This window comes from Pseudorca crassidens, chromosome 15 (genome assembly GCF_039906515.1).
Source record: "Pseudorca crassidens isolate mPseCra1 chromosome 15, mPseCra1.hap1, whole genome shotgun sequence".
NCBI classification, from domain to species: Eukaryota; Metazoa; Chordata; class Mammalia; order Artiodactyla; family Delphinidae; genus Pseudorca; species Pseudorca crassidens.
The window spans coordinates 35,470,078-35,491,206 of NC_090310.1; the positions used below are offsets into that span (position 1 = coordinate 35,470,078).

Genomic DNA, 21,129 nt, shown 5'->3' on the forward strand with positions numbered 1-21,129 from the left:
AGAGCTATTCCAGGCCTTATGAGCCACCAGGGCCCTGCTGGTTTGCAGTCCAGCCCCTCCTGCTAAGTTCCTCAACCCACGCCAGCTCCCATGTGCTCCCGTGCGCTTACCCTGAGCTGTGGCCATGACCTGCGTTCTGCTGCTCGGCTGCCTGAGGACAGCAGGCCTGTGGTGCTGGGGGAGCAGTGCGCTTGGCTCTCCCCACTCCCACATCTTCCCCTCGGCCCCTAACCACACCTTGTGACCCTGAGCCCGTCTCCTCCCTTCCCCTGGGGTAGGGGGCAGCCGGGGCAAGGCTGGCTGGAGGCAGCGAGGCCCCTCCCAGTCCTGGGCTCACGGACTCGCTCTTTCCTGCAGATGAAGCTCTGGCGACTGCCTGCCCCTGGCAGGGCACTGCCCTCAGAGCCTGGGCTGGTGCTGGGCCCTGAGGACGTCCAGGTGGAGGTGCTGCAGTTCCACCCCACCGCAGATGGCGTCCTGGTGAGCGCGGCGGGCAAGACCGTGAAGGTCTGGGATGCCGCCAAGCAGCAGCCCCTCACAGGTATGGGCCACACTCACTGTCCCTCCCTGGGCAGCCCCGTCTGGCAGCACTTTGTTCCTTTATGATTTTGGTAACATGACTTTTAAGACACGTAACAAAGTTTCACATGTATGTGACATATATACATATATATACGGGTGTGTGTATGTGTATGTTTGTATATGTGTGTGTATATATTACATATAATTTTACAAGGCTTGTTACAAACACCCCATCCCTCCCTAAATCCCATAGACATGTGTTTTCATCTCACTTAGCTGTTTTTTCTGCTTTTTCCTCCATATGTCTAAGTAACTTACTTATACTGTTATTTCTTGAATTGTGTGACATTTCAGTTTTGAAAACAAACTACTGATTTCTCCTCTAGGGGATGAGAATTTTGCTGTTTCTACATCCCCTTCCCCCTGGTGCTGCTTCTCTTACTTTCCCAGTGTATATTGTCCTGGTCCATTTGGGCTGCTATAACAAAATCCCACAGACTGGGTGGGTTATAAACAACAGGCATTTATTTCTCACAGTCCTGGAGGCTGGAAGTCTAAGATCAAGGCACCAGCAGATTCAGTGTCTGGTGAGGACCTGCTTCCTGATTCACAGATGGCCGTCCTCTGGCTGTGTCCTCACGCGGCAGCAGGGGTGAGGGAGCTCTCTGGGGCCTCTTTTATAAGAGGCCTAATACCTTTCATGGGACTCCACCCTCATGACCTTATGAGCAGCACCCTCGCTGCTGCTGCCCCTTTCCCGGAATTACCCCCAAGCCAGGCTCACCATGGTGATACCCCCACTTCTGGGGCTAGCACCAAGGGCCGACAGTGTAACGGGGTGTCTGAGGGACTCCCTCCTGACTGAGGAGCCGTCTTGTGCCACTTGCCCCCAAAGTGCTGCTGGTGCAGTGGAGGAGACCACCCTAACCTGGTGCAGGCCACCTGGCAGTGTGTCATCAGAGTCACCCCAGCTGTAACTAGCATCTCTCAAGCCCTTCTCGTGTGCCCAGCGCTGTGCTGAGGGCTTCACGTGGGGGGGTGTTGCCGTTCCCTGCTACAGGTGAGGTGAGGTTAAATAACTTGACCAAGGCCACAGTGCAAGCAGGTGACAGGGCTGGGATTAACCTCGGGGGAGTAGACCTTGTCATAGTAGTTTCCTATTGCTGCAAATAGAATTACCCCGAAACCTGGAGGCTTATAACAGCTGGTAACGTTTATCATCTCATAGTTTCTGAATGTCAGGGATTTGGGAGCAGCTTAGCTGGGTGGCTCTGGCTCAGGGCTCCTCATGAGGTTGGAGTTGAGCTGTCAGCTGGGGCTGCCGTCAATCTGAAGGCTGGACTGGGGTGGAGGGATCCGCTTCCCAAGTGGTTCACTCACACAGTGCTGGCTGTGGGAAGGAGGCCTCGGTTCTCCCCCATGGGCCTCTCTGTGGGCTGCTTGAGTGCCCTCAGTACATGGTAGCTGCTTCCCCTGGTGGACAGTCCAAGAGAGGCATCAAGGAGGAGGCCACAGTGCCATTTACGCCCCAGCTTTGGAAGGCACATGCTCTTCGTTAGAAGTGAGTCTCTGAGTCCTGCTCACACTCAAGAAGAAGGGAATCAGGCCCCACATTTTGAAAGGAGATGTTAGTTTCCTAGGGCTGTCGTAACGGAGTACCACAAGCAAATTTATTGTCTCACAATTCTGGGGACCAGAAGTCCAAAATTAAAGTGTTGGCAGGGTTGGTTCCTTTTGAGCTGTGAGGGAGAATCTGTTCAGGTCCCCTTCTCAGCTTCTGTGGCTTCAGGTGTTTCTTGGGGCATGTCGATGGCCGTCTTCCCTCTGTTCACATCATCTTCTCTCTGTGTATGCATCTTCTCTCTGATTTCCCTTTTCACAAGGACACCGTTCATACTGGATTAGGGTCCATTCTAGCAATATCAGCTGAACTTGATCATCATCTCAGGTCTCCCCAGTGGATCATCTGCAAAGACCCTATTTCCAAATAAAGTCACCTTCATAGGTGCTGAGGATTAGGACTTCAGCATCTTTTTGTGGGGGACACAATTCGGTCTATAACAGGAGGAGTGTCAAAGAATTTGTGGACACATTTTAAAACTGTCACGCTGTGGGGGGAGGGAATGGGGATGGCCCGAGTAGGGGCCCAGGGCGGGTGTGTGTGTGACATGTCCGTGGTCTGTGGGGGTTGGGGGGATGTTGGTGATTGAGCAGAGTGGGGTGGCCCAGGAGCAGGGAGCCTGGGAAGGGAGTGGGAGCGTGGCCTGAGGAGGGCAGGGCTGAAGGAAGCACCCCCCCAACAAAAGCATCCCCCCCCCAATCTGGGAGGAGCTGCTGCCCTTGCTCCTCTGCCTGAAGCACCCTCGCTGCTGCTGCCCCTTTCCCGGAATTACCCCCAAGCCAGGCCTGCCTGCGCCCGCTTCCCTGATGCCCTCATTGCATGGGACAGGGTTGGGGGGACCCTGGACCCCTCTTGACCTTGGCCGCTTCTCTGCAGAGCTGGCGGCCCACGGGGACCTGGTGCAGGGTGCCACCTGGAGCCGGGACGGAGCCCTGGTGGGCACAACATGTAAGGTAAGGGTGGGCGGTGAGACTTGAGTAAGTGCCTGTGGGGGGCCTGAGGCATGCGCAGCTCTGCCAGGGCTGTTGTGTCGCAGAGCCCGTGTCCTGGGCTGTACCTGTCAGACTCGGCAGTACTTGTGGGGCAGCAGCAAACTGAGGCCAGGATAGATGTTCACCTTCCTTGTCCTCATGCCTCTGGCTCATACCTGTCTCTTGAAGCCCCCACCCCACTAAAGAAAGACCCACACTGGACCTCTGGGGCTCCCAACACCACTCTCAGCCAGCCTCACCTGGCTGCCTGGCTGCTTTGTCCAAACTGCCTGCCTCTCCGTGAGGGTCGTGTTAGGCAGCGTCCACAGCTGGGCACTGTGCTGGCCCTCCGGCCAGTCAGAAGGCCTCAGGGTCCTCAGTGATGCCAGGTCCTGTGCCCACTGAGTCCTGTGCTAGTGGGGGTGGCCGATGTGGGTCCAGGGATCGTACAGATAAAAGGATAATTGTGATCCAGGCTGTGAAAGAGGGACATGAGGTGCTTTGAGTGGTTGGAGAGGCCAGGGGAGGCTTGGCCTCTGGCAAGGGCTGTGAGGGAAGGGTTCATGGTGCGGGGCAGGGGGAGCGTGCTGGGGGCAGAGAGCAGAGCTGCGTACACAGGGTCGTGCTTGTTACTACAGAAGCAACAGGAAAGCACTGGAGTGTTTTTAAAACCAGAGGTGGGTGGCTGAGGTGTGAGGCGAGCAGATCTGCATTTTGAGCCTCCCCTCCTGCAGTGTGGACAGAGAATTGCAGGCGGGGACGAGGGAGCTGGGGAGGAGAGAGCTGTAGGGTTGGTGGTGGGCTGTGTGTGAGGGGTGGGGGGGCCCGAGGCCGGCTCCTGGGCTACAGGCTGGAGGAGGCCTGCCACCAAGACTGGGCACTCCGCAGGTTGGAGGTGCCGGGGAGGTCTGGGCGGAGGTGTCAGTTGAGTCCGTGCACTTGGCTCTGGGCAGTGGTCTGAGCGGAAGGTGGAGGCCTGGGTGGCGTCTGTGTTTATGTGGCACCTGCAGAGGGATGAGAGTGCCCTGAGTGGGAGAGAAGGGTTGAGAGCAGAGGCAGAGGGAGCCTGAGGAAGGACCAGAACCTGCGAGGAGACGGGGGAGCACCTGGTGGGAGGAAGGAAGCCCTGAGAACTAGGCTAGAGGGCATCCAGGGAACACGGGAAGGGTCTGAGAAGACGTGGCTGACACATACCTGTGGATTTGGGTCGTGAGACCTTCAGGAGCTTGCAGGGTGTCTGCTGCCTGAAGCTACACGTGAAAGAAGGTGGGAGGCGAGGAAGGAGCCTGCAAGGGCTCTTCCAGGAAGCGTGGCTGGGGGGGTGGGGACCAGAGCTGGCTGGGGTGGGGTTGAGGATGCCTCTGAAGAGAAAATGTGGGGCCTGCATACACGGGAGGATCCTATTTCCCACTTTCTCTTCTCTCTGCCTTCTTGGAAGCCCCATTTCCTGGTCTTCATCCACTTTTCCCCCCTGTTTGGTTTATTAAACATTAGGCTCCAGACATTGGCCTGAGCTCTGGGGGTCGAGAGGTAAATCAGACGGGGCTACTGTCCCCTTAGATCCCTAAGGAGCCGTGCTCGAGGGCAAGGCGGTCACATGGTTCCCTTGCTCGGGCAAAAGGATGGTGACACAGCTTCCCAGGGACAGTGAGGTCGGGGCTGCCCTTACTGAGGAGGGGACAGGTGTCCCAGGCAGAGGGACCAGCCTAGACAGAGTCCTGTGTTTGGGCTGTGACCTCCCCCTCCACTGAGAAACCCCCTCTGTGCTGCCTCCACAGCGTGTGTGTGTGTGTGTGTGTGTGTGTGTGTGTGTGTGTGTGTGTGTGTGTGTGAGAGAGAGAGAGAGAGAGAGAGAGAGGGACAGAATGAGACAGGATGGGAGCGAGGAGGAAGCTGGAAGGGAATTGTCATGGGAGGTGTTTTGATCACCCAAGCATAGTAGTTTATGCTTGTTTTACAGATTTTGGAGAGCAGTGAAAAAGTAAAGAAGCAAAAAAAAAAAAAAAAAAAAAGTCACCTGTAACCCTTCCACCCAGGGACAGGGCCTGTCACCATTTTGAAATCTTTCTCTCTATGCTTTTTCTATACGTGTAGGAATCATACTCTCCATGTTAGTTTTTTGTTCCACATAATAAACATTTTCTCTAATTCATCAAAAATTTAATAAATGTCATGGGAAATATTTAATCATATAGATTCACAGTTTTCTCAGTGGACCTCCTACTCTCAGAAGCGTGGATTACTTCCAGTTTATGTCACTGTTATAAGCTGTAACGTTTGAATTATCTGTATATAGGGTTTTTCTCTGCCTTCTCTGTGAGTTTCTTAGCCTAGAGTAGGGGCAAACTTTTTCTGTGAAGGGCCAGATAGTAGATGCTTTGGGTTTTGCAGGCCAGGCTGTCTCTGTCAGTGCACCTTGTAGCAGAGCAGCAGCCATGGGCAGTACATACATGAGGAGCGTAGCTGTGTCCCAGTAAAACTGCATTGGTAGAGCCAGGTCTCAGGCTGGATGTGGCCTGTGGGCCTTAGAGCTTGCCCACCCCCACCTAGATTCCTATGAGGGGTGTTGCTGACTGCAGGCTGTGAAGATTCTTAAGGTGGTTGATACATTTTAGCCAGCGGCTTTCCAGAGGAGGCGGCCCTGGGGCTGTTCTGTGAACGCCTTGGGCTCCAACTTGGGCTTTGCGGGGAGTCATGTGTCTGTGGGTGTGCAGTCAGCCCTCTGAGCCTGGAGGTTGAACAGAGCAGGACTGCCCATCCCACATGTGAGTCCTCGAGGAAGTGTGCGGAAAGCCCCACCCCTGAGGGAGGGCCCTGCTCTTCCTCCTCCTCACATTCGAGTGGGTGCCTGAGGTGGTCAGAGCTGCAGTGTGTGGCCGCGGGCAGCTTGACAGAAGGGCAGCAGGAAGGGGCCTTGGTTTCCATGGTGATGGAGCAGTCCTGTGCAGACAGGTGATGTTCTGAGCAGGGACTGGCCTCAGCAATGGCCCACACATCATCCTGCCTGGGCCACGGCCCTGGATGGGGAGGAAGGCAGCTTCTGTAGAGCTTGCCCGGGCTGCCCGCCAGCACCCCACCCTGCCCGCAGGTACTGTGGCCTGGACGGCCCTTCACTCGAGAGCTGCAACCCATGAGGCCAGTCTAGCCTGTGGCCTCCTCCCTGCGTCCACTCGGCTCCAGGCCCCCAGCCCAGCCCCAGGCAGGGTGTCTAGGGAGCAGGTGTCTGGGGGCTGGACGTGGGTCGTTTCCTGTGGAGCAGCCAGAGGTGCCGGTGCTCCCCAGAGCTCCCGGCCCAGCTGGGCCTGATATGAACCGGACCCCCCAGAGTGGTCGGAACCCCCAGTGTGGTTGAGTCTGGCTTTGACGAGGCTGCGGAGGGATCGATTAGGAGGCAGGCACTCTCCCGGGGGGTCCTGTCTCCCAGGGGTCCTGCTGTGTTCAGAGGCAGCCAGCTGAGGGGTGTGGCCGGGGGCAGGGTAGGGCCAGCTGAGGCCGAGCCGGAGGCCACGCGAGGGCTTTGTTCTGAGGGCAGCAGTCACTGTGGTGGAGGACACGGTGTGGGGGTGGGGTGATGGCAAGGAGCATATCAGCCTTCAGGAGGGGGGCCAGCGCAGGGAGAAGTGACTCCCTGGGGGAAGGCCTGGCAGAGCATGGGGCTGTGGGTACCTAGGAGGGGGCTGAGGGCGTTGGGTCCAGGGACTGCTTGCAGATGCCTTGTGGAACTATGCGGGAGCTGTCCCTGTTGAGGCAAGGGGGCTGGGCCCTGTCCCCATGCTGACCAGTCACTGGACATGCGCATGGCTGTGGGCAGCAGTGCCAGGAGGGGTGACAGCTGCGAGCCCTCAGCACCCAGGGACGGAGGGCCTCACCACAAACCCTGCAGCCACGGCAGTCCCCAGAGTGCCATCCCTGGGGACAGCTTTCCCAGGATCTGGCTGCAACCTTGCGAGAGGAACCCTGGGCCGCTGGTCTCATCCTCTTCCTCCCCACCACCCAGGCTGGGCTCCTGAACTCTGGACTGCCCCCCTGCTGGTTACAGGGGCGTCTCTGTTGTGGGGGTCCAGCCCCACGTCCCCAGGGGTCTGAGCCCCATTTACCATCAAGATTGGGCCCAGAGCGGGGCGGGTGGAGAAGGAAGAGCTACCCAGTCACAGAGCACCCTGTCCCCATTGTGTCCTGGGACAGCGACTCAACTCCTCACCTGCTGGTGTCTTGTGGGGAGGGATTAGTGGAGCAGGCCATCTCTGAGTCTGGTGGACCTCTGTGCCTTCTCCGCCCAGAGCCCAAAGGCGCAGGGACGAGAAACAGATTTCCCAAGTGGGTTGCCTGGAGTGGTGCCCAGGGGAGGCCCCCCAGCTCCCACCCCAGTTCCTAGACCTGGTTACCTGTGGGGACACAGGGCCTCGCGATACTGTTGATGTGGGTGCGGCATCCTGGGGGAGGACGCTGTCCTTGAAGGGTGTCATGTGTCAGTGAGTGCCAGGTATCACCACAGTCCTGTGTCCACTGCCCCTTCCTTTGCTGTAAAGGGAGCCTCAGGATCCTGAACGGGTTAGTCAAAAACCGCAAGCCCTTGGGGAGTGGTGCAGGAGGGGGGCTGCCCCTGTGACCGCAGTCCAGGTGGAGGTGCCCATGGGTTTGTTCTGAGAGTGCGAGAGGAGCCCGTGAGGGGCCCACCCTCATCAGGAGGGAGCCTGAGCCCCTCTTGACCAGTGGTCGGCAACATTCTTCTCATCAGGGCCTCCCTGGTCTCCACACTGTGCTCCCCGCCAACCCCACGGGGAAAACCTCCCTGGCTACCTGGTTATGACTCCTGTCCTGCCTTGGAGCAGTTCTACCTGCAGGCTTCCTGATGCCCCTGCAGGGCGAGGGGCTGGCTCAGCCCAGTGAAGCCCGTTCTGGCTCCCCTCCCAGCTCCTGCGGCTGAGGGGAGGAGCAGGTGGCCGCTAGGGGGCACGCTGGCCCCACAGATGGCTGGGCTTGGCCAGCTGGGCTCCCACTCCACCGGGAGTGGGCCTGTGAGCCCAGCGCCTCGGCAGCCCAGTGTCACCCCCGCTGCCCGGCCCTGCAGGCCCCACCAGCGCCAGTCCAGCCCCCAGTGCCCAGTCTGAAGCCTGGTCTGGACCTCCTGTTGGAATTCTGCGCTCGATGGCCCAGCTGCCTTTAGGGAGGTGCCCAGGTCCCAAGACTGTGCCTCCGACCTGTGAGAGGTGCTGCCATCACCCTCACCCCACCCTGGGCTCTGGGGTTTGCCCAGGTCACAGAGCACATCAGTGGTGGATTTGGCGTCCTAACCCTGCCTGTCTGGTCTCCACAGGGGTGGGAGTGGCCCTTGCTGCCAGGAGGCCTTCCCTCTTGCCTGTCATCTGTCGAGATCCAATGTCGTTCACTGCTTGACCCATCCTCTGTCTGTCCCGTGCTGCCCTGTCTCTGTTCTCAATCTCTGGTTCTTTCACTGTCCCTTGCTGTCTTTTCTGTGTCTATAGTTGTCTCTGTTCTCTGTCTTTCTCTCTTTCTGTGTCTCTGTTCTTCTCTGACCCTCTATCTTTCCCCATCCTCTCTCTGTCTCTCACTGTTCTTTCTGCCTGTCTCCATCCTGTGTCCCTCACTGTCCTGTCTGTCTGATCGCTGTCTGTCTCTAAGCAGCCTCCTCCCGACCGAGGCTGTGGAGTGGACGGTGCCTCAGAACTAACCACTGGACTGTGCCTGGTGCCCACCTGGCACGTAGGAAGTGCTCAGTAAACTGCAGCTGGAAGGAGAACCCTGGGACCCTGCCCGTGAAGGCCCGTGGAGGGAGGCCTGGCTTTCGAGGCCTCTGCAGGCTGACCCCTCCCTTGTCCAGCTGTGTGCTTGCCTGCTGCCCCCCACTCCTGCCATTCATTCTCCCTGTATGACCTCGTCTTCCCTCCACGTCTCATGCCAGCGAGCTCCTGTCTCCACATCTTTGCTCGTTCTCCTCCTCCCTCGAATGCCTTTTCCTTCCCAGTACAAGCTCCACTTGTCCTCTGGGCTCAAGTCAGGTCCAGGTTCCTCCCCAGAGTTACCTGTGACCACCTCTGGGTTGCAGACACCAGCACTCAGCAGAGACTGTCTGCTCTGTCTGAATCCCAAGCACCTAGGCAGGGCCAGGCAGACAGGGCCAGGAGTCCCCATATTCCCCTCCCTACTCCACCTTGCATTGGTGAGGTGCGTTTGTTATAGTTAAACCAATGTTGCTACAGTAACTAAAGCCCACAATCTACATTAGGGTTCACTCTTCCATGTTTTTTTTTTTTTTAAACAAACTTGGTCTTTCTTTTTTTTTTTTTTTTTTTTACGGTGTGCGGGCCTCTCACTGCCGTGGCCTCTCCCGTTGCGGAGCACAGGCTCTGGACGCGCAGGCCCGGTGGCCATGGCACACGGGCCAAGCCGCTCCGCAGCATGTGGGATCCTCCCAGACCGGGGCACAAACCCATGTCCCCTGCATCGGCAGGCGGACTCTCAACCACTGCGCCACCAGGGAAGCCCGGTCTTTCTTTTTTTTAAAAAAAATATTTATTTATTTATTTGGCTGTGCTGGGTCTTGGTTGCGGCACGTGGGATCTTTGCTGCCGCTTGCGGGATCTTTGTTGCAACATGCAGGATCTTTAGTTGTGGCATGCGAACTCTTAGTTGCGGCATGTGGGATCTAGTTCCCCAACGAGGGATCGAACCTGGGCCCCCTGCATTGGGAGCGTGGAGTCTTAAGCCACTGGACCGCCAGGGAAGTCCCCAGGGTTCACTCTTGATGTGCTTTCTGTGGGTTCCCACAAATGCATGACATCATGTATCCATCATTACAGCTTCACACAGGATAGTTTCACTGCCCTAAAAAAAAGTGCCCTGTGCTTCACCCGTTCGTCCCTGCCTTCCTCTTCCCAAACCCCTGGCAACCACTGATCTTTTTGTTGTCTCTGTAAGATTTGCCTTCTCCTGGATGTCAAGTGTCATAGTTGGAATCAAAGAATATGTAGCCTTTCCAGATGGGCTTCTTTCACTTAGTAATATGCATTTATAGGTCTTCCATATCTTTTTGTGGACGGATAGCTATTTTTTTTAATTTTGGTATAAAAAACACATATAAAATTTGCCATCTTAACCATTTTAAATATACAGTTCTAGTATTAAGTATATTTACACTGTTGTGAAACAGATCTCCAGAACTGAAACTCTACACCCACTGAACAACTTCTCTTTGGCCCCTACCCCAGCCTCTTGTAATCATTTTACTTTCCATATCTATGAATTTGACTACTTTAAATACCTCATATAAATGGAATCATACATTATTTGTCCTTCTGTAAATGGTTTATTTCATTTAGCATAATGTCCTTAAGGTTCATTCATACTGTAGCATGTGACAGGGTTTCCTTTTTCAGACTGAAAAATATTTCATTGAATGTGTATACCACGTTTTGTTTTGTTTTGTTTTTTGGCTGTGTTGGGTCTTTGCTGCTGTGCGCGGGCTTTCTCTAGTTGCAGCGAGCGGGGGCTACTCTTTGTTGCGGTGCATGGGCTTCTCGTTGCGGTGGCTTTTCTTGTTGCGGAGCACAGGCTTCAGTAGTTGCAGCACGCAGGCTCAGTAGTTGTAGAATACGGGCCCTAGAGTGTGTGGGCTTCAGTAGTTGTGGCGCATGGGCTCTAGGGTGCGCAGGCTTCAGTATTGTGGCGTGTGGGCTCAGTAGTGTGGCTCTCGGGCTCTAGAGTGCAGGCTCAGTAGTTGTGGCGCACGGGCTTAGTTGCTTCGTGGCATGTGGGATCTTCCTGGACCAGAGATCAAACCCGTGTCCCCTGCATTGGCAGGCGGATTCTTAACCACTGTACCACCAGGGAAGTCCCATGTTTTGTTTATCCATTCATCTGTCAGTGGACACTTGGGTTGCCTCTGTGTCTTGGGTATCGTGAATAATGCTGCTGCGAACATGGGTGTGCAAATATTTCTTTGTGACCCTATTTTCAGTTCTTTTGGGTTTATACCCAGAGTTGCTGAATCATATGATAATTCTATTTTTAATTTTTTGAGGAACTGCTAGACTGTTTTCCATAGCATCTGTACCATTCTATGTTCCCACCACCATGCACAAGGATTCCAACTTTCCACACCCTCACCAACACTTGTTATATTCCAGATTTTTTGATAGTAGCCATTCTGTCGGGTGTGAGGTGATATCTTACTATAATTTTCATTTGCATTTCTCTGAGGATTAGTGATGTTAAACATCTTTTCACTTGCTTGTTGGCCATTTGTGTATCTATGGGAAAATGTCTATTCACGTTCTTCACTCATTTTTAGTTGGTTTATTTGATTTTTCATTTTTGAGTAATATAAGTTCTTTATATGCTCTGGATATTTATTCCTTATAAGATAGATGATGTGAAAATATTTTCTCCCATTCTGTAGGTTGTCTTTTTACTCTGTTGTGGTCTTTGATAAACAAAAGTTAAGTTTTACGTAGTCTCATTTGTCTATTTTTGCTTTTCTCTGTGCTTTGTTATCATATTTAAGAAATCATTACCGGGCTTCCCTGGTGGCACAGTGCTTAAGAATCCGCTTGCCAATTCAGGGGACACGGGTTCGAGCACTAGTCTGGGAAGATCCCACATGCCACGGAGCAGCTAAACCCGTGCACCACAACTACTGAGCCTGTGCTCTAGAGCCTGTGAGCCACAACTCCTGAAGCCTGGGAGCCTAGAGCCCGTGCTCTGCAACAAGAGAAGCCACCACAATGAGAAACCTGCGCACCACAACTAGAAGATGCCTGTGCACAGCAACAAAGACCCAATGCAGGCAAAAATAAATAAAATAAATAAATAAATAAAATTCTTAAAAAAGAAAGAAATCATTACCAAATTCAATGTCATGAAGTTTTTCCCCTATGTTTTCTTCTTGGAGTTTTATGGTTTGGGGTCTGAGCTATTTATTTTTTTTATCGCTGAACAATATTCCATTGTATGAATGTACCACAGTTTATTTATTCATTCACTTACTGAGGAACTTCTTGGCTGCTTCCAGTTTTTTGCAAGTGCTATAAACATTTATGTGTATATAAGTTTTTAACTTATTTGGGTAAATACTTAGGATATTAGGTAAATACAGTTGCTGAATCATGTAGTAAGAGTTTTTTTTTTTCTTTAAAGCTTTGTAAGAAACTGCCAGACTGTCTTCTAAAGTGGCCTTAATCATTTTGCATTCCCACCAGAAGTGTGAATGAGAGTTCCTGTTGCTCCGCATCCTCACCAGTATTTGGTGTTGTCAGTTTTTTTTTTTTTTTTTTTTGCGGTATGTGGGCCTCTCACTGTTGTGGCCTCTCCCGTTGTGGAGCACGGGCTCTGGACGCGCAGGCTCAGCGGCCATGGCTCACGGGCCCAGCCGCTCCGCGGAATGTGGGATCTTCCCAGACCGGGGCACGCGGCATGTGGGATCTTCCCGGACCGGGGCACGAACCCGTGTCTCCTACATCGGCAGGTGGACTCTCAACCACTGCGCCACCAGGGAAGCCCTGGTATTGTCAGTTTTTTGAAATTTAGGCATTCTAGTAGGTTTGTAGTGGTAGCTTATTGTTGTTTTAATTTACAGTTCCTTAATGAGATACAGTGTTAAGCATCTTTTCATGTTTTCAATTTTCTTCTGTGTATCTTTTTTGGTGAGGTGTCCATTCTGATCTCTTGCCTATTTTTAAATTTTTTTTTCTTAGTTTTAAGTGTTCTTTGTGTTTTTTGGATATAAGTTCTTTCTCAGATATGTGCTTTGCAAATGTTTTCTCCCAGTCTGTGGCATGTCTTTATTTTCTTAACAGTGTCTTTTGCAGACCAGTAGTTTATAATTTTAATGAAGTCCAATTTATCAGTTTTTTCTTTCATAGGTCACACTTTTGGTATTGTATCTAATAGGTCATTGCCAAACCCAAGGTCACCTAGGTTTTCTCATATGCTATCTTCTAGAGGTTTTATAATAAAGGTTTGTGTTTTTATGTTTAAGACTATGATCCAGGGCTTCCCTGGTGGCGCAGTGGTTGAGAGTCCGCCTGCCGATGCAGGGGACACGGGTTTGTGCCCCGGTCTGGGAAGATCCCACATGCCGCGGAGCGGCTGGGCCTGTGAGCCATGGCCGCTGAGCCTGCACATCTGGAGCCTGTGCTCCGCAATGGGAGAGGCCACAACAGTGAGAGGCCTGCGTACCGCAAAAAAAAAAAAAAGACTATGATCCATTTTTAGTTGATTTTTGTGAAAGATGTAAAGTCTGTGTCTAGATTCATTTCTTTGCATGTGGATGCCCAGTTGTTCCAGCACCATTTGTTGAAAAGACTGTCTTTGCTCCATTGTATTGCCTTTGCTCCCTTGTCGAAGATCAGCTGGCTGTAGTTAAGGGGGTCTTCCTCTGGGCTCTCTGTTCTGTTCCATTGATCTATTTGTCTGTCTTTGTGCAGATCCACAGCGTCCTGATTACTGTAGCTTTAGAATATAGCCGGGAAGCAGCAGTCCTCCACCTTTGTTCTTCTCCTTTATTTTGTGTTGACGATTCTGAGTCTTTTGCCTCTCCACATAAGCTTCATAATCAGTTTGTCGCTATTCACAAAACTTGTTGGGATGTTCATTGGGATTGTATTGAATCTATAAGTCAAGTTGGGAAGAGCTGATATCTTGATAATATTGAGTATTCCTAACTGTGAATGTGGAATATCTCTGCATTTGTTTAATTCTGTGATTTCTTTCAGCGGTTTTGTAGTATTCCTCATGTAGATCTTATACGTATTTTGTTAGTTTTTTTTTTTGGCTGTGCCGTGTGGCATGCAGGGTCTTAGTTCCCCGACCAGGGATTGAACCTGCGCCCCCTGCAGTGGAAGCATGGAGTCTTAACCACTGGACCACCAGGGAAGTCCCATTCTGTTAGATTTCTAGCTAAGTATTTCATTTTTGTGGGGTGCTGATGTAAATGGTATTGTGTTTTTAATTTCAAATTCCAATTGTTCATTGCTGGTTGATTGTTTTTTGAAATAAGAAAATATGAATCTGTGCTGATCGGAAAAAAGTGGAGCTGTACTAAGATGTAAAAAGGAAAAGCTGATCACCCCTCACCTGCCTCACCCCTGGTGCCAGCATTAAAACATGGCCCGTGCCTGTCAAGACCTTTCTCCTTACTCAGCAGACTTGCAAAACATACAGGAATGTGGTCAGACAAATGGAGTTTTTTACTTTTACCACAGTAGAATCACACCACACCGCGTAACTGTGCATCTTCCTTTTTGCAGTTAACAATTTATCATGGCCAAGCCTGTAAATAGTCAATGGATACAGATTCCGCCTCCTCTCCCCCAGTTCTTTATGCATGTACATTTGTGTACACTTTCACACTCACACACGCAGAGAGATTATTCCACAGAAAGAAAGCTGTTTATATAAGGTATGGGCATTTTGTTTTGGTATTTTTTTTCTTCTTTTTTCGTCTGTTCCCATCCCCACCCTCAGTCAGGTGTTCTGAACCAGTAACTGTGTGCTGAGTGATAGATGGATGTGCAAGCTTGCTGTCCTGGTTAGACGCCAAGTTAAGTGTAGAAATTATGTTGTCCTGTGAGCCCCTCTAGGCTGGGCTGAGCACAGGGCCGGACACATGTGTAGCGGCTGGGAACCTAGAGTTTGGTTCTGGTCCTCAGTTTCTCCATCTGTGAAGGGGTCATGGTGATAGCACGGCTTCATAAGGTGGTTGGAAAGATAGGGTGAGATCATGCGTGTCACATAGTAGGTGCTCCGGAAATGTGAACTCTTGTCACAGTCTTTGTTGTGGGTGATGGGCTGGAAAGGGGGCCTGCCCCCTGCTGTGAGAAGGAGGAACTGGGCTGGGGAGGGGTCGCCTGGTGCCTGATGCTCAACCTGTGTACTGGGTGTGGGACCATCAGAGCCTAGGGGTGGGGGAGATCGGCCCCCTCCCAGAGGACCTCCCCGGCCTAATTGTGCTGTTTTCTCCTCTCTGCTTTTCCAGGACAAGCAGTTGCGCATCTTTGACCCCAGAGCCAAGCCCGAGGCCTCCCAGGTGAGTTGTGTGGGCAGCGGAGCTGGATTGAGGCCCCAGCGGCTTCAGCAGGCACGGGCAAGGGCAGCTCAGCCTCTGACACACAGATTCTGCCACGCCCCGTGCCCCTGGCCGAGGCCTGGCGGGTACGTGGGGGTCACCTGGGAGGTGGCTCAAGGCTCTTTCTGGGAAGCATGTTCTGGGTCTTGGGAGGATCCAGCTTTGATCACAGGGTGGGGGCAGCCAGGCCGCCCACAGTCCTTCGGTGGAAGCATCCTGTGGCTTCAGGAAGCTAATTTGAGATTCCAACTTCCTCTCCTTTGAAACCCTCATCTCTACCCACCTTTCCTGGTACGGTCAGCGGAGGCCAGCCACAGAGGAGCCAAGAAGACTCAGCCCCCACCCTCTGCACCCCTCCAGGCCCTGGTGCTGGGGGGCCTGCCTGATCTGTGGGCCCCGGGCGCTGAGCGGGTTCGGTTTGTGTCTGGCTGTGCATGGGTGCATGTGGCCCTTTGAGTTCCAAACGAGGAGGCCAGGCGATGGGTTCATGCTGCAGGCATTGAGCCACTGGGGACTCGTTCATTCATTTGAGAACAACTTGGTGCCAGGCATAGAATGTTCTGTGGTGAACGAGACAGATACGGGGCAATTGCTGGGGGGCTCCTCTTGCTGGAGTGATTTAGTGCTTCCCTGAGGAACTGGCTTGGGGCTGAGGCCTGAGTGCTGCTGTGGACGGCCTGGGGCGGACTGAGCTTGTCCTAGGAGCCTGAGTCAGGGGCTTGTCACCTGTGCTTTGGGAGCCATTAGAGTTATAAGCCAACAGTGAAATGAGCGGATTTACATTTTTAAAAATTCTTCTAGAAGCTGAGGAGCCTTCTTTCCTGAGGAAGGTGCAGTTCAGGGTTCTGCTGCCAGCTCGTGGGCAGAGCTCCCCAGCGAGGCCCCAGGCCCAGCAGAGATGCCTCATCTCCATTTCTAGGACTTGTTCCCCACCCGGGGTCAAGGGTAATCCACCAGTCTAAACCCAAGCAGTAGTAGCGCACACAGACACACACACACGCAGACACACACAGACACACACACACACACACACCTCCCCTTCATACAGCCAATTGCAGCTCTTTCCCAGGGCAGTGCAGTCAGCTCCACCTCTGACTGGCTGAAGACCAAGAGGAGGCCCCATCCTGGCAGGTGAACCAAGCCCAGCAGAAGTGGCTTTAGCTCCACCCTGGCCTTGCTTCCTCGAGGCTGGGTCTTGGTTCCTTGGTGTCGTCGCCCCTTGGCTGTGGTGGAGCTATATGAGCCTCAGGGCAGCGTGAGCAGTGGGCCTCACTGTAGCTTTCTGTGTTAAATTACCTTCAGTCTTTGCCTGGAAAGGGGCCCCAGGCTCAGCTCGAGGAGGGAGACTGAGGCCTTCTCCCCGCAACTTTCTCAGGTCACCCTCTCCTCCCCAGGGTCCAGGCCACAGCGCCCGGCACCTCCATTCCTGCCCCAGCTAGGCAGTGCCTCTGGCCAGCTCATCCAGCTGAACCCTTTCCTCCTTTCTCTCCTCCTCCTCCAGCAACTGGGGGCAGTCATGGTGCTGAGGTAGAAATGCAATGGCTGCCGTCCAAGGGCTCCAAGTTCAGAGAAGAGGGAGGGAGCCCCCCTGAAGGGGGTTTCTGGGCCGAGGAGACCCGGGAAGAGCGTGGGTGGCTCCCACCCCCTCCTAGCTCCTGGGACGCTGCCTGTGCTTGGCCGCTTATGCGGGGGCAGCAGGACCTGGAATGCTGCCCTCTGCCTGGCCCTGCCCCCCACTTCCGCCAGGGCATCTGGCCCACACCTGGCTTCTATTAAGAAAACTGCTGCTGGCAGCCAGGGTCGGTGTGAACCGAGGGGCCAGCTCGGGGGAGAGGCCTTTTGGGAGTGCCTTCTTCTGAGATCCTCCTTCCCCACTGGAGGGGGTACTGGTGGGGGTTGGGGAAGAAGGCACTGCCCTCCCTCCAGCTTCTGCCCTCCCTGCCCCACTGGCTGTCCCCATGGCCTGGGGGCTGGGCAGGGAGGCCTGGGGAGTCCTCCCTCCACTGTCTTTTTTGGGCCCTTCCTCTGGAGACTGGAGCTTGGAGCAGGGGATGCTTGGGCGGCTCCCTCCTGTTCACACCCTCTGCTTTGTTTTTAGGTTGCATTTATGACGGGTTATTATGTCCCAGGCTCTTGGCACGCACAATCTCCTTCCACTCTCCTGACCATCCTGTAAAGTCAGTCCTTTGGTTATTTTTTTCCCCCAGGGTTTCACAGCTGAGTGGCAGAGGCAGGTTCGGTCCATCTGACTCCGGAGCCCCAGGCCTCTCCTGCCCCTTCACTGTGCCAGAGCCCCAGTGGGGGTGGCCGAGGCCCTGAAGCCATGGCCGTGCCAGGGAAGTAGAAGCCACAGCTGAGGGGGTACCCAGGGGTGGTGAGCTTTGACAGGCTGGTCCAGGGCAGGAGGGGGCCAGAGGACCTCTGGCGTGGACAGGCGGAACTGCTCCTTCCGACCACCCCGTGTCAGACAGGCCTGGGGGGCCAGCATCTGCGGCCCAGGACTGAGCCTGGCTGAGGAGGGGTGTGGGTGAGTGATGGGGGTCTTACCACCGGAGAAGGTCCCCTCACCTTAGGAAGGAGCCCAGGGCCGCTCTTCCAGTCGCCCTGCCCCACACAGGAAGCGTTGCTGTGGCGACAGAGGGGGGATTTGGCTTCACTGCAGCTGGAATGCTGGGTATGCGCCTGCTCCTGGCGCCCCTGTACTGGGCAGGCGCGGCCTGGCCTCAGCCCCTCCTGTTCTCTCCTTGGGGCCAGGTGTGGGGGAGACATGGGGGTATCGAGGGGCTTCTCCACCTAGCTGCCTGTAAGAGGGAAACCCCAAGGCCTGGCCTGCAGGCTCGGGATCACCATCAGCGGCTTCCTATGACAGGGCTCAGGTTCGGGTGGCAGGGTGCCTGGGTCCCAACTGCAGCCTCCCCTCTACCCCAGGAGAATGAGAATCCGGGGATTTGGAGGGAGGGCTCCTCCTCCCCGAGTCCCACTGAGGTCAGCAAAAAACTTGCCATTTTTGAAACTGAAAGTCACTCCAGTGATCTGGGGATAGAGGAATGGGGAGGGGGTCCTTGGCCTCCCCTCCAAGTTGCTGGGGCTTCCTCTGACCCCTGGGGCAGACTGAGCTGGGTGTGCCCATGTTGGGTGCACTGGGCTCAGCCTAAGCTCTGACCTTGTCTCCACCTCCTGGGTGCCATGTCCTCTGAGACCCGAGGTGAGAGTGGAGAGCTGTGGGGCGAGCAGGACTCGCCAGCCCACAATGCCCTGCCCATCACTGCCTGGTTCCCCCAGTGTGAACTCATCCAGGGAGGATTGCTGGAGACCCGAGGTGCCTGGGGGCAGCCAGCATCCTGGGCTCCTCCTGGTCTGGGCTCTGCTGCCTTCTGGCTGTGCCTGTCTCCTTGCCTGTCCTCCATCAGCTCCTCTTGTGCAGACAGAGAACAGTAACGGTTGGTGTAGGTGGCTGTCCTACTGGGTGACTTGGGGCAGATGGCTTCCTCTCTCTGGGCCTCTGGTTTCTCTGTGTGTGAAATAGGAAGGTGGAGACACGGGCCAAAGAATGTTCCATCCAAACCTGTGCCTCTGGATGAAAAACGCTCCCTCGCTGTCCACAGGCCCTGTAGACCCTGCTCCGCCGCCTCCTCTCCCCCGACCCCGCTGCCAGCTGTGCCGGCCTCTTCGCTCTCCGAGACCCCGACTCTTCACAGATGCTGGTCCCCACCACTGGCTCACGCCTGCCAATCCTTCACATCTTAAGTGTTACCCTAAATCCACTGCCCTCAATTATACTCTATTGTACCCTGTTACCATGCTTCTAAAAAATGCACATTGATATGTGCCGGACACAACCCTGAGCGCTTCGCCCTCCACAGTGGGTCCATCATGGTGCTCTTTGTGTGGGTCAGGACACTGAGGCACATCCTGGGACGAGGCTGTTGGTGGCTTGGCTTTCACCCAGCCAGTCTGACTCCAAAGCTCGCACCCCTAACCCCCCACTTACAGCAACTCGCTGACATAGTTATTTCTGTTTGGTTCACATCTGCCTTTCAACCTGTACGTTCTATGAGTTTGCGGACCCTTTCTGTTTTGTTGACCATGTCCCCAGTGCCTAGTGTCACATGCAACTCAAATATTCATATTATGAAAGAACAAGTGAGTGAGCAGCCCTGCTTCACCCCGGACGTGACCATCCATCTGAGATGTGTTCGGCCCCACTGCCAGCTCCCAGCAGAGTACCTGGCCAGAAGGAGGCCTGCACGGCTGTTGAATGAATGAATGGTGTGCTAATGTAGTGCGAGCCGTCTGGTGCTCCTTACATGGGATGTTTGCACACCGATGAGAGGGCGAGAGCCCATGTGACACTTCTGATTGACCCTGGGGTGTTGGTGGCAGAGCTGACCCTTGCCCTGACCCCACAGCCCGTCTTGCGTAAAGAGAGGGATGTTGGGCCCTAGTTCTCAGGCTCCAGCCCTGACTTCCTGTGCCGACTACAGCTGGGTGGGAAGGAAGCAGTGAGAAAAGCCCCTTGAATGACACGGAGCCGTTTCCGATGGTCTCCCACGCTGGGGTCGGCTTCCGCGGGCTGGGGAGGGGGCGCGGGGCCAGCTCCTCACAGCCGCCTGGCTCCCTCATTCATTCCCAAGGAGATCGTGGGAAGCTGGGAGGAAGCTGGCCACAGTTCGGGGTGAGCTAATTTTGGTAACAGGGTCTTTGGTCTCAGGCTCCAGGGGCCAGGGTGACTGGGAGGGAGCTGTTTGCATTTCCTCTGGCCCCCTCAGCTCCCCCCTGCTTGGGCCCGGGGGACAGGGCCGCCTGCGGTTTGAACTCATCTCTCCTCCCAGGGGCCCAGCAAACCTTCCTGCTGGCAGCTCCAGTACCACGGGAGGGCCAAGAGGGGCACTCTTCTGCCTCTCCAGGGACTGTTCCCCATGCTTGGCACCAGACCCTCTCCCTGGCCCCCTGGCAGCGTCAAGAGGCAACAGTAATACTCGTAATCCCTCGATTTGCACGGCGCTTTGTGGCTGGCCTGTTCCTATCACATGTGGTCTCAGTTGATCCTCGCGACAGTCCTGGGAAGTAGGCAGCCCAGGCCATGAGCAAGGAAAATGAAGTTCCGAGAGGGCACTGGGGTCCTCAGAGCCCGAGGATGGTGACCAGCAGCCAAGTGCCTCCCCCTGGACACCTGCAGAGGCAAGGACGTGCCGCCGTCCTGAGCCCCATCACCGCAGCAAGAGGGGCCTGGCCATGAGCAGAACAGCCCGACAGGCCCCTTACAAGGAGGGAGACTGAGCCCAAGCTTCGTGGCCAAGTAGGCCCTCTGGGTGCAGAGCTGTCCCCAGCTGACCCCTCCTGCCCTCTGGAGGGCTCTCAGGTGGGTGCCCCCCCCCACCAAGGAGGCCCCCAAGGCTCAACTCAGTGCCATCTTTTTCCTCCTCCAGAGCACGTGGGCCCATGAGAACAGCAGGGATGGCCGGCTGGTGTGGACAGGCATCCAGGAGCACCTTGTGTCCACCGGTTTCAACAAGGTAGGTCTCCTCCCAGAGGAGTAGGGCATCCACACCAAGAGGGCGGGGACGAGGCCCACTGGGAGCGGGGGCTGGGGCCAGCTCCAGACCCGTCCATATACGGCCCTGTGTGCAGCCGGGTCTCAGAGCCCCAGGGGACCAACGGCTGTTGAAAACGGGCAGATTCCATCTGCAATAGCTAAGCCTGACCCTGGGAACTGCGGTGGGCCCCCCCAGGGACCAGAGTCCACAGAGGGAACCGCCCCTTGTCCCTTGTCACCTAAGGGTTCTTAAAGGGGCAGGACATGAAAACCCAAACTCTCCCTCCCTGGCATGACTTACCGCCCCCCCCACCGAATGCTCTGCTCTGGGGCGAGTGCTCCTGTGCCAGGCTGTGTCCTTTAGTCCCTGGGTTCCGGGCTGGGCCCCTCTGAG

The 21,129-nt window shown here is 54.9% G+C and overlaps 1 protein-coding gene across 7 annotated transcripts in view; it reads left to right on the forward strand.

Annotated features, from left to right (window-relative positions):
• Window positions 1–21,129, forward strand: part of LOC137207206 (mitochondrial import inner membrane translocase subunit TIM16) — a 67,703-nt gene that overhangs the window by 7,863 nt on the left and 38,711 nt on the right. For 5 of the 7 annotated variants that reach the window (XR_010934985.1, XM_067706789.1, XM_067706788.1 and 2 more), the window contains exons 5-8: window positions 358–541; window positions 3,020–3,096; window positions 15,110–15,160; window positions 20,629–20,715. Coding sequence is in view for 4 of the 7 variants with exons in the window: in XM_067706789.1 (XP_067562890.1) it covers window positions 358–541; window positions 3,020–3,096; window positions 15,110–15,160; window positions 20,629–20,715 (399 nt within the window). In the remaining 3 variants the exon portion in view is untranslated. Of the gene's footprint in view, window positions 1–357; window positions 542–3,019; window positions 3,097–15,109; window positions 15,161–17,931; window positions 20,499–20,628; window positions 20,716–21,129 lie in introns of those variants that run through there. The other 2 variants (XM_067706793.1, XM_067706794.1) reach the window with 2 other exon arrangements.